The sequence below is a fragment of the Myiozetetes cayanensis genome, unplaced genomic scaffold (genome assembly GCF_022539395.1).
Source record: "Myiozetetes cayanensis isolate MyiCay16 unplaced genomic scaffold, myiCay2020 scf21, whole genome shotgun sequence".
In the NCBI taxonomy this organism is placed as follows: Eukaryota; Metazoa; Chordata; class Aves; order Passeriformes; family Tyrannidae; genus Myiozetetes; species Myiozetetes cayanensis.
In genome coordinates this window covers 227981-239072 of record NW_026087423.1, presented here as the reverse complement: position 1 = coordinate 239072, position 11092 = coordinate 227981, and the positions used below count along the sequence as shown (strand labels likewise).

Sequence of the window (11092 nt, the reverse complement as noted above, 5' to 3'; positions counted from 1 at the left end):
GTGTGGCTCCGGCCCCGCACTCCCCGAGGGAATGCCCACCCTGGCGCCGTGGGGACCCCCTGTGTCAGCCCCTCTCTGGGCCTGGGGGTGCAGCCCCGATGTCCCCAACCTCTGCTCCCCGCTGCGGCGCAGACACCCCCGTGATGGAGCCACACATGGAGCCATCGCGGCCCCAGGGACTCCCCGCCCCTCCCGGCCCCCGCCCTTCCGCCGGCCCGGGGAGGCGGAGCCGGGCGGCGGCGGCGGCGGCAGCGGAGGAGCAGGTGGGGCCGGGGCTGGAGCAGAGCCGAGCGGGGCCCCCGCCCGCGCCCGCAGGTGAGCAGGGCCCGCCGGCACCGGGAGCCGGGCTGGCATCGGGACTGGGAAGCGTCCCCTGGGAGCGCGGCGGGGATCGGGAGCGGTGCTCGGCGCCGCCCGGGACCGGCATCGCGGCGGGGCTGAGCAGGGGCGAAACTATCTCCTCTCCCCGCCTGGGATGAATCCGGAAACCCACACACTCCCTCCTTCTCGGTCCGGAGGTCCCCCACCCATGATCACCCCCCAACCCGAGGATTCCCACCCGCGGCCACCCCCCGAGCTCCGGGGATGCTCCGTTGCCCAGTGGGTGTGCAGCGCCTGTTGGGTGTGTTGGGGTTGGGAACCCCAGCACTGCCAACCCCGCCAGTCGCGGGGACCCAGGTGTGCAGGGATGGGGAGTCTCAGCAGGGCTGGGCGGTCTCAGCCAGCATAAATTGTGCCTGTTGTCCTCTTGGGCCAATGTCATTCCATCATCTCCCATTGGCCTTTCCAGGACCTTTTGGCCTCTGGGACAGGTGAACTTATGGAGTCGGGTTGCACCAGCAATCTGAGCAGGACCTGTAGTTTGGGGATGCAGGGGGACACATCACCTGAAATGCAGGACAGGGCGACTGGAAGGGGAGAGCATCCCCAAAGTCACCGATTGCTGGAGCAGCCAGGAAGCAGCGCCTTAAGGTCCCCAGAGCTGCTTCCTCCAACTGTCACGGTGGCAGCTGCCACCCTGGCTGGTCCCTGGTGCTGGCTGTTTCCTGGTCTGGCAGGTGACTCCCACGTCCTCGCTGGAGCTGCTCTAGACTTCCTGCTGCAGCCCCATCAGCCTGCCTGGGCTTTCCCTGGGGAGTGCCCATGTGATGATGGGAAGAGGGAGACTCTGCGTGCCCCCTTGGTGGGTTCTCAGCACACCAGGGTGAAGGTCAGGTAGATATTGGGTAAGGTGGAGGGAAAGCAGCAAGGAAACCTTCATCAGGACCAGAGCAGACTGGTTTGGGCTTTAACTGGGAGATGCTGCCCTGGGAGTGGTGTGGTTTCCCTCCCACCTTGCACACAGGCACAGGTCCCTGTCCTGTGCCACCACCCTGGAGGAGGATGTGCTCCATGCTGAGGCCCACACTGGCTGAGGTGTGAGGGACCCCTGTGCCCAGTGGCTCTTCTACCCTGTCCCCAGAACCTGATACCTCCCTGCCAAGGGGATGCTCACCCCTTCCTGCCCCTCTGCCAGGTCTCCAGGCAGAGTCTCACTACTGAGGACCTCTCACTCTGCCGAAGGCAGGGCCTGCTGCCTCCAGGATGGCGAGGTGGCTGCCCCGCTCCACCGACCTGACTCGATTCTGCCAGAAACTCAACCGAGTGAAGACCCTGGAGGACAACATGATGGAGACGTCCTTCAACAGATGCCTTTCCACCATCGACTTGACGCTGCTGGGCATTGGGGGCATGGTGGGCTCTGGGCTGTATGTCCTCACAGGCACCGTGGCCAAGGAGATCGCTGGCCCTGCCGTCATTGTCTCCTTCATCATCGCTGGCTTTGCCTCACTCCTGGCTGCTCTCTGCTACGCCGAGTTTGGAGCCCGTGTGCCCAAGACAGGCTCTGCCTACATGTTCACCTACGTGTCCGTGGGTGAGATCTGGGCCTTCCTCATCGGCTGGAACGTGCTGCTGGAGTACATGATCGGGGGGGCCGCGGTGGCCAGGGCCTGGAGCGGCTATCTGGACTCGATCTTCAACCACAAGATCAAGAACTTCACCGAGACCCATGTGGGTGCCTGGCAGGTGCCATTCCTGGCCCGCTACCCAGACTTCCTGGCGGCCGCCATCCTGCTGGTAGCCACTGCCTTCATCTCCTTTGGGGCCAAAGTCTCCTCCTGGCTCAACCATGTCTTCTCAGCTATCAGCATGGGTGTCATCCTCTTCATCCTCATAATGGGCTTTGTCCTTGCACAGCCCAAGAACTGGAGCACCCAGGAGGGCGGCTTCGCCCCATACGGGCTGTCGGGTATCATGGCTGGCACAGCCACCTGCTTCTATGCCTTTGTGGGCTTCGACGTCATCGCAGCCTCCAGTGAAGAGGCCAGGAACCCACAGAGGGCTGTCCCCAGGGCCATCGCTTTCTCCTTGGGATTGGCCACCGGCGCCTACATCCTGGTGTCAGTTGTGCTGACACTGATGGTACCCTGGCACTCGCTGGACCCTGACTCTGCCCTGGCTGATGCGTTCTACAGGAGGGGCTATGCCTGGGCAGGGTTTCTGGTGGCTGCTGGCTCCATATGCGGTGAGTACAGGCAGTGGCAGTGGGAGCTGCCTGCCCTGCTCACCATGGGGGCTGGGAACATCCCCCAGTTTGGGTTTGGGTCTGATGGGATCTTCCTTCTTCTGCCTGTCCCTCAGCGATGAACACGGTTCTGTTGAGCAACCTCTTCTCCCTGCCACGCATCGTCTACGCCATGGCTGAGGACGGGCTCTTCTTTCAGATCTTCTCCCGAGTGCACCCCCGCACACAGGTGCCCGTAGTTGGCATTGTGGTCTTCGGGCTGCTCATGGCTCTGCTGGCCCTCATCTTCGACCTGGAGGCCCTGGTGCAGTTCCTGTCCATTGGCACGCTGCTGGCCTACACCTTTGTGGCTGCGAGCATCATCGTCCTGCGCTTCCAGCAGCAGAAGGTGGATGTCCCGGCACCGGCAGCTGGTGACCAGCCCAACCCCGAGCCCCACGAGGGTCCATCCAGTGGTGAGCTGAAGGAGTACGAGTCCTTCTCTGACAAGCTGCAGCTGGTGGACAGGGACAAGACCAAACAGCAGCGGGAGCCAGGGCAGCTGAAGGCAGCATTTGAGCCCTACCTGGAGTTCCTCAGCGACTTCTACCCAGGTGAGGTGGTCACAGTGGCCGTGGTGACCCTGATGGTGTCTGCCATCTGCCTCTGCTCCATCTTGGTCTTTGGCAACACCCACCTCCACCTGCCCACCTGGAGCTACTCCCTGCTGCTGGTCCTCTTCAGCCTGGGTTTCCTGCTCAGCCTCCTCCTCATCTGGGCACACGAGCAGCAGCACAGCACCCAGACCTTCCAGGTATGCTTGGGGCCCAGTCCTTCTGCAGGGGTTGGGGTGGTTGGAGCAGCTCTGATGGACCTACAGGGGCCCAAGGCACAGCCTGCATTGTGTGGTCACTGGTCCCCAGGAGAGGACGTTGCCAGCAGCTCCATGTCCATCCTATGGGATCACTCCTGCCAACCCTGGGCTTCCTCCTCTGCATTCCCACAACCCCTCTGCTCCCCTCCTGCCTGTCCCAGCTCCTTACTTTGGCTGCCCTTCAGCAATATGATGGAGCTCCTCTTCAGCCTCCAAACCTCTTCTGTGCCTTCCGTGCCACTGTCTCCTATTTTCAGCCCATCTGAGCCCTGATGTGGTCCATGCAGCCATGTGGATGGTAACACCAGTGGTGACATCACCTCCCTGCCATACCCCTGCCCTAGCTCCTCCAGCAAGGACCACATTGGCTCTGGATCACACCAGGAGTTTGGTTCTTGTGATGATGCTTGTGCCGACTCTGTCAGCCTGGCTCCCATCTTCTGGCTCCCTTGTTCCTTTTTCCTACCTTTTACCTTAAAAAAAGTGCCACTTCTAAAAATTCTAGGGAGACAGTACTGTTGTCTCCCATGTTTGCCAGTGCTGCCTTTTGTCTTTATGATTTTAAGGATGAGAAATGTGGTCCTGCAGGTCTCAGCCCCACTGGCTCCTTTTTCCCACAGATCCCGCTGGTGCCCCTCTCCCCGGCGCTGAGCATCGTCCTCAACATCTACCTGATGCTGAAACTCAGCTATATGACGTGGCTCCGCTTCGCAGTCTGGCTGCTCTTAGGTGAGTACTCCAGCCACTGGGATGCCAGCCAGGACTGTGCCAGTGGCCAGGCTGTGCTGGAGCCACTGCCGTTCCTGTCCCCCCTGCAGGCCTGCTCGTCTACTTTGGCTACGGCATCTGGCACAGCAAGGAGAACCTGCGGGAGCTGCAGCCCCAGCGCCTCAGCGCCCGCTACGTGGTGTTCCCCAGTGGCAGCCTGGAGGAGAGGGTGCAGGCAGTCCAGCCCAGCTCCCAGCCCACGGCTGGGCTTCCGGACACCAACACCGACGACTGCAAGAGATGACACCCCAAGGGAGTGGGGGCACCTGGTGATGGGAGCATCAGAACCCCCTCCCACAGTGAGGCCAGAGACCCATCCCCCTCCTCCTGATCCCTCTGACAGTGGAGCCACCAGGGCTGCCCAGGGCGTGGGGCACCATCCAGAGAGGATGAGGATGCTCGCCCTTACCACATGCTCCCCACAGAGCATGGAGGGGCTGGCTCCCTCCCTCCCCATCCCCTGCACTCAGGAACTGGGTGTCAGCCCAGTGCCTGCCCTACTCGTGAGGAGCTGTGTCTTTGTCACCTCTCCCTGAGTGCACCCTGGCACTGTGCAGCACACCTCCTGTCCACTGGCACATCCACACAGCCAGGGATGCAGAGGTTCCCTGGGAACTGGGGCAGGCATCTCAGTGCTGCCTATCCTGGCTCTCATCCTGTCTGTAGCTCTGACTGCAGCCCCTTTTCATCCTGCGGAGCCCCTCTGCCTCCCTCAGAGTCCCTTCAGAAGGAAGCAGGGGGCAATCGTGCAGCCCCATAGGCATCCCTACCGTCCCTGCCATCCCCATCCCCAGGGCTGCTCTTCTCAAAGGTTGGGACTGAGGGGGCCAATGGTGGAGGAGGTGGAGAAGGGACATGACCAGAGGGAGTGGCCCAGGAAAGCCAGTGGAGGCTGGAACAGCAGCAGTTCAACTGCATCTTCCCAGCCACTGGAATTGCCTGTTTTTGGGGGAGCTGGGGGCCATGCCCACTGGAACGTAATGCCATAGCCAGCCCCAGCCCCAAGCAGGCTGTGGATGCTCAGGATCCCAGATGTGTTGCCTTGTCCTTGGAGGTCCCCAGCAGCATCCCCGATCTGCCAGGAGCCAGCTCCCCGCTTCTGCTGGGCCCCGGCAGCACCACCTGCCCCACTACGAGGGGCTCAGTCCCCTGTGATGCCCCTCCCAGGCTCTCTGGGGCTTGGGACGGGCTCAGCAGGTGCTTTTCAGTGTTGCCCCCTCCCTAGCAATCATTCCCGTGTTCTGGCTAATTTGCCCGTGGGCAGGCTAAAGTGGGAGGGGGATTTCAGGATGTTTAGGAAGTAAGTGGAGCAGGAGGTTGCTGACCTGCCGGGCCTTGCATCATGGACACCTTGCTCCATTTTCATCCTCTGCATCCTGTGAGGAGCCAGGGATTGTGGGTGGGCAGGCTGGTTCATTGCCTTTCACTGCCCAGTCCCTGGTGGGGCCTAGAGAGGCTGTGGGGATTCTCAGTAGGATATGCTGGCCCCTGGTGAACCCCTCTGTGTGCCGGTGCTGCTCCATGTCCCGCATCACCCTCGTGCTGCCGCCACCGGAGCAGCACAGCCCCACTGTGCGCTGGCCCTGCTTGGCACCTCTGTGTCGTGGCTTGTGAGCAACGGGCTGACTCGGTCACCCTCATAAACACTGGTTCTGCGATGGCTCTGGCTGGTTGTGCTCTGTGTGTCCCCAGGACTCCAGGTGGGAAGCTGCTCCCCAGCCGATGCTCAGGAAAGCCCCCTAAAAGCGTGGGGAAAGGGAGAGTCGTGCTGCCCAGTGCCACCCTGCTGTCACGGGGTTTCCAGTCACAAGGACAGGCTCCAGCCACACCCACAGAAACTGGGACCCCACAGGGCTGGGATAGCTGGGACTTGAGCGTTACAGTAACAAATACACTGATACTCACCCAGATGGGCTTGACTCCCCTGTGGGCAGCAAGGACGATGCTGAGCAGCAGCAGAACAGGGTAACTAAAGCTGCCCAGGGTTATGAGCCAAAGGGATGGGACAACTTGTACAATTAATAGGAATTAATGGATAACCTACAGATAACCCCATCGCCACCACTACTCTTCTCTAGAGAAGTTTCTTTCCTGAGATAACAAAGTCCTTCTTCATTAAAAAAGCAAGTGTTCAACAGACACCTGGGGAGGCAGAGGCTGAACCCTCCTTAGAAACTCGGGTTTTAATCTCAGCAATAAGTCCATTGTCAGGTGGATAAAGGCGAGTAGAAAGAGCCACGGGGATACAACAGGAGAAGGGAGCCTGGTGCAGGGCTGGGGAAGGGCAGGAAGGTTCTCACAGAGCAGGATGGGCTGATGGTCACAACACTTTAATCCTCCTCTGTGGAGGAGTCAATGGCAGTCACACCACCAGGGCTGGGCTCTGCCAGCGGGGAGTCTCAGTCAGCCTTTTAAGCTGGCAAAGACCAGAGAGTTGTTGAACGAGCCTTTTAACCATCAGTATTTAATCTATTTGAAATCATTCATTAGTAAAAGTGCACAGAAATTGCTGTTAGGCCATGGCACACAAAGCCAGTGTGTGGGGGACTGGCAGGGAATTAAAGGATTGAAGCATAATTCCCAGGTGCCTGGGAGGCCAGTGAGACCTCTTGAGCACACTTGTGGGTTGCTTTTTTTTAAACAGTATTACAAAATTGGCTGGATCATGTGTCATACACCATCCTACTGCAGTAACATGCCCTGCACAAAATGTGTACAAATCGATTTTTAATTGACTACTCATTAATGCACACAGAAAAAAAGGGGGGTGACAGCAGCTGCTGGCACCCCGGCAGTTCTCCCACAGGGATTTGCTCCTGAAAATTGTATCAGCAGGAAAAAAAATAAATCCAAACTAAACAGCATCAGCTGAGCTTTAAGGTGGCAGGCTGTAATTGTGAGAGAAAACATTGTCTACCCAAGTTGTACCTCCAATCCCAAATAGATTTAAAACCAAACCATCCCCATGTGCAGCTCCCAGACCTCCATTTCAAGCGGCTTCCCTGTGGCTGATCATACACCTGTTTTCCAGAGCAGTGCCTTTCTTCAAATTAGCTTAAAATTATACATAAAGTCCTATTTTCTGGGCAATGGTGTAATCAGGCAGGAAATCAACCTAATCAGTCTAATTCCAGAGCTGCATGGAAGTGTGTGGGCCAGTGCTGGAGTAGCTGGTGCTGGGGCTATGGGAACTGGGAAAGGCTTTAGGGGCCATGGGGCAGGAGCAGCTCTGGCACACGTGTTCCAGCTGGGCTAAGAGGGTTAATGTCAGCCCTGGATGATAATCCCCATGGACAGCGGGGGAGTGGGTAGGCAGCAGCTGGGGATGGCTGAGCCTTGCCAGTGAAGCTGCTGGTCTGAGAAGACTGGGAGAGTAGCTACCAGGGCAATGCTGATTTTTTGTGACCTGGGAGGAGATTTCTCATAAGGCAGGTGCCAGGGCACAAGGAGAAATGCAAATTCAGAGGGGAATAACATGGGATTTGTACTAGATAGAAAATCGATGCTGGGGCTGCCACCCACCCCCTTTAAATGGCAGTGAGTGACTGAGCCCGTGGCCCTCGGCTTCATCCCCGAGTGCAACTCAGGGATGCTCCAGGGATGGCCATAAGGACTGAGCTCACGATGATTTCAGAGGCTTCAGGACACAGGATCACTGCTGCTGCCCGCACAGCCCCCGGGGATGGGAGCCGTGGTAGCTGCAGGGATCTCTGGGCTGTGGGAGATCTTACAGGGATCATGGGGCAGTGGGACCCGCAGGGGTCCCTGGGCTCTTGCACAGGAAAGCACAGGGGCGCAGGAGTCGCAGGGGAATAAGCAGTCACTTACGCACTTGCAGAGCTGAGCCCTGTTCGTGCTGGAGGGAGGAAAAGGGGAGCCCTGAAAGGGAGTGGTTGGCTGGCACTCAGGACAGAGCAGCTCCATGTCCTAATTAAACCACTTCCCAGCCTCACATTCCTAAACTATCCCTCCCTGCTCCCCTCGGCTCTGAAAGCAGCACTGATGAGCTGCAGGCTCGGGGAGGCTGGCTGTAAGTAATCCTCTCATTATCCCTGCCATTTTCCCCCTCCTCCTCCTCCTCCTGCAGACACGGCCTCAGGATGAGGTAAGCATCACACTACCAGTAGCAGTGTATCTGCTCCTACTGCTGGCCGGGGAATGGCAGGGCATTAAAAGATGGCACAGACCAAGATGGTCTTGTTCTCCCCTCATCCCTCCGCAATGTGCAGGTGGCTCAAACACATGGGTCCACAGATCATTCCAGGAGTTTTTGTTCTGTGTCTCAGCAGTCCCTGCAGCCAGGCTGCTCTGGGGCCATGGCTCTTCCCTGTCTCACCAGACTTTCTAAGGAGCAGGAATGTGCGGGTCTGTCCCGGTGGCAGAGACTCAGTTCCAACAGCAAATGCATCTGCTGCATTCACTTTGGGAGCAAAGAAGGAAAAGCCCATTTCCCCACATGTAACACACCACACAGACACAAAACTGCAGACACTGGTCTCGGTGATCTTAGAGGTCTTTTCCAAACTTAGAGATTCCATAAAAGGACAACAAATCTTCCCCATGTGCACAGGAGACATGGCATGAAGCAATGGACTGAAACTGTCATGAGGGAGATTTAGGCAAGAGACCAGAAACACTTCCTGAGGCAGTGACAGCTTGGCCTGAGGTTATGAAACATCATTCATCCATCAGAGGGAAGGGGCTGCAGCGAGTAGTTCCTCTGGAGCCAGGATGGCTGATTTCTCATGATCTTGCGCTCCCCTTGCGCTAGACTGGAAGCATTTTAGGGCAGCACTGTGGGTTTCAATCCTTGCTGGGCATGGCAGCATGCTTGATATCCTAAAGGGCAAGAAAGTCCTCAAGAAAAATGCTTGGAAAGCACAAAAAAACCCTTTTCTCCGTGTGTGGAACAGCTGGAGCCACGCTGCAGGATCGCTGCCCAGCCCTGACTCCAAACACACTTCTACAGCTAAAACTTCATGGTCACCTACGTAACTCACACCAGAGGAGTTTCGTGTGGAATCAGGCAGTGAGCTTCCCTGGAGTAATAATGCTCATTTTCCAGAAACAGGCAGCTGGAACAGTCCCAGAGTGCTGCAGCAAAACAAGCTGGCAGATCCTTCTGAGAGGTGATGGGCTGCAAGGATAGTCAAGGCCTCAAACGGCCACTGAGCAAAGTGAGAGCTGCTCAAGAATTCAGGAAAAAATACCATTAGTGGCAATCAATATGGATTTGTGTTACCTCTGTGCTTTAATGGAGAGAGAAGCCTGCAAAGAGGCAGCAGTGCTGGTGTGCTATAGCACCTTCAGGAGGCATCCAACTGCTACCTGGCAATTTACGTAAAGAAAATAAAAAGGAAAAATATGGAATTGACACTTGGACCATAAAAAAAGGCTCAGTGTTGGAACCATTGAGTCCCTCATGAACAGGGGACTCAAAAAACGTTCTGGTGAGTTATTCCAAGATGAGTTCCCAACTTAAAGAGAACACAACTCCTCCCCTTTTGCAGAAAGAGGAACCAAGATTCCAGCTGGGAACATCACCAGGTAAATTGGGAATAACTGGTATAACAGAACTATAGTTCTCAGTGTAACTCTCCACATTAATTCCTCACAACCTTTTGCAGCAGCTGTCAAAGCACATCAAATCCCTCCACCTTCCCCCACAAAACCTGCTCCAGCTGCCTGCTCCCACTTCTTGCAGCAGCCCTCACGGAGGGCAGATCCCACCTGTGCACCAAGCAGGCATTTGCTCCTTTTCCCTCAGCCACCTCCAAACCTCATCAAACCCACAGAACTGGATGCTCAGTATCCAGTGACATTGCCCTGTAAAATACTGCTGTCTCACCTGGTGTTTTTAGGTTCCTAAATGGTATGTTGATAGGTTTATTGAATCTAAACCCACCCAGCTCTGACTTCACTGACAAATGAATCCATGCATGTCAAGGCAGAGCCAAGTAGATCTTATCCAGCCAGTAAATAAAGACAGACTTGGGGTGTATTGGTGTATTTTTTCACAGGATTTTAATTTGCATCTCTTCTTTGGACAGCACAGGAAGGGCTAGGGGCAAAGGACATAACAGAAACAATAAATGGTGAGAAAGTATTTTAAAATATAAGTACTTACACTGATTTCAATCAAGGCCTGTAAAACTTCTATGTTCAATACATGGAGTTTTCATTTGGAGATCGAGGGAGTGTCAGGATGATTCCGGCATTTCCAGAGACAGCCCAGATTTACACATGTTACAACATGCAAGAGACCCCTCCAAATGGTGTGGACAGACAGGTGTGAGTTCAAGGTACAGGCTTGATTTATTGGATATGTAACTGTAAAATGAGTTGCATATTTATAGGACAAACTTTACTAGGTAAATCATAGCATTATTTTCAAATAAAAAAGATAAACCTTACAGAATTGCAGAATCATTTAGGTTGGAAAACACCTCTAAGATCGAGTCCAATCATTAACCCAGCACTGTCCACTGACCACTAACCTTAGTGGCCCCTTTCAGCCTGAGAGGCTGGAAAAACTGTTTCTTATTTTAATGAGTAAAATTTTAGTAGAATAAGTACTGTAATTCTAGACTACAAAACAATTCCTGTATTAATTTATCAGTCAGAAATTAAAAACATTAATTATAGTAATTTTGACTCTAAAAAGGGGAAAACTAGAAACAGAGAAATGTAATATGTCGGCACCCTGGATGATTTTTCTCTCTTAGTTCCAAGGCCTCAGGGTGAGGGGGGTAGAGCCCGGCTCGCTCACACCGCACAGACCCGCAGTTCTCCCCCGCCACCTCCGGCCGGGCCGCGACGCTGCCATGGCAAGGGGGGCGGGGGCGGGGCCGCCCCCCTCCCTCCGAGAGCCGCGTTCCTGCGGGTGTCCGCCACCCCGGCACCCT

At 56.0% G+C, this 11092-nt stretch overlaps 1 protein-coding gene across 1 annotated transcript; it reads left to right on the top strand.

Annotated features, from left to right (window-relative positions):
• The first annotated feature begins 216 nt into the window (after positions 1–216).
• Positions 217–5847, top strand: SLC7A4 (solute carrier family 7 member 4). Its single transcript, XM_050318490.1, has 5 exons — positions 217–315; positions 1517–2566; positions 2683–3359; positions 4040–4148; positions 4238–5847. Exons 2-5 carry the CDS (start codon positions 1585–1587, stop codon positions 4429–4431), a joined length of 1962 nt encoding a protein of 653 aa, XP_050174447.1. The 5' UTR covers positions 217–315; positions 1517–1584; the 3' UTR covers positions 4432–5847.
• The last annotated feature ends 5245 nt before the right edge of the window (positions 5848–11092 follow it).

Bases quoted from the DNA above. Each gene is read 5' to 3' on its own strand.
- SLC7A4 (XM_050318490.1), top strand. From the start codon at position 1,585: ATGGCGAGGTGGCTGCCCCGCTCCACCGACCTGACTCGATTCTGCCAG. The intron at 2,567-2,682 runs GTGAGTACAGGC...CCTGTCCCTCAG, and splicing joins GGCTGCTGGCTCCATATGCG to CGATGAACACGGTTCTGTTG. The intron at 4,149-4,237 runs GTGAGTACTCCA...TCCCCCCTGCAG, and splicing joins CGCAGTCTGGCTGCTCTTAG to GCCTGCTCGTCTACTTTGGC.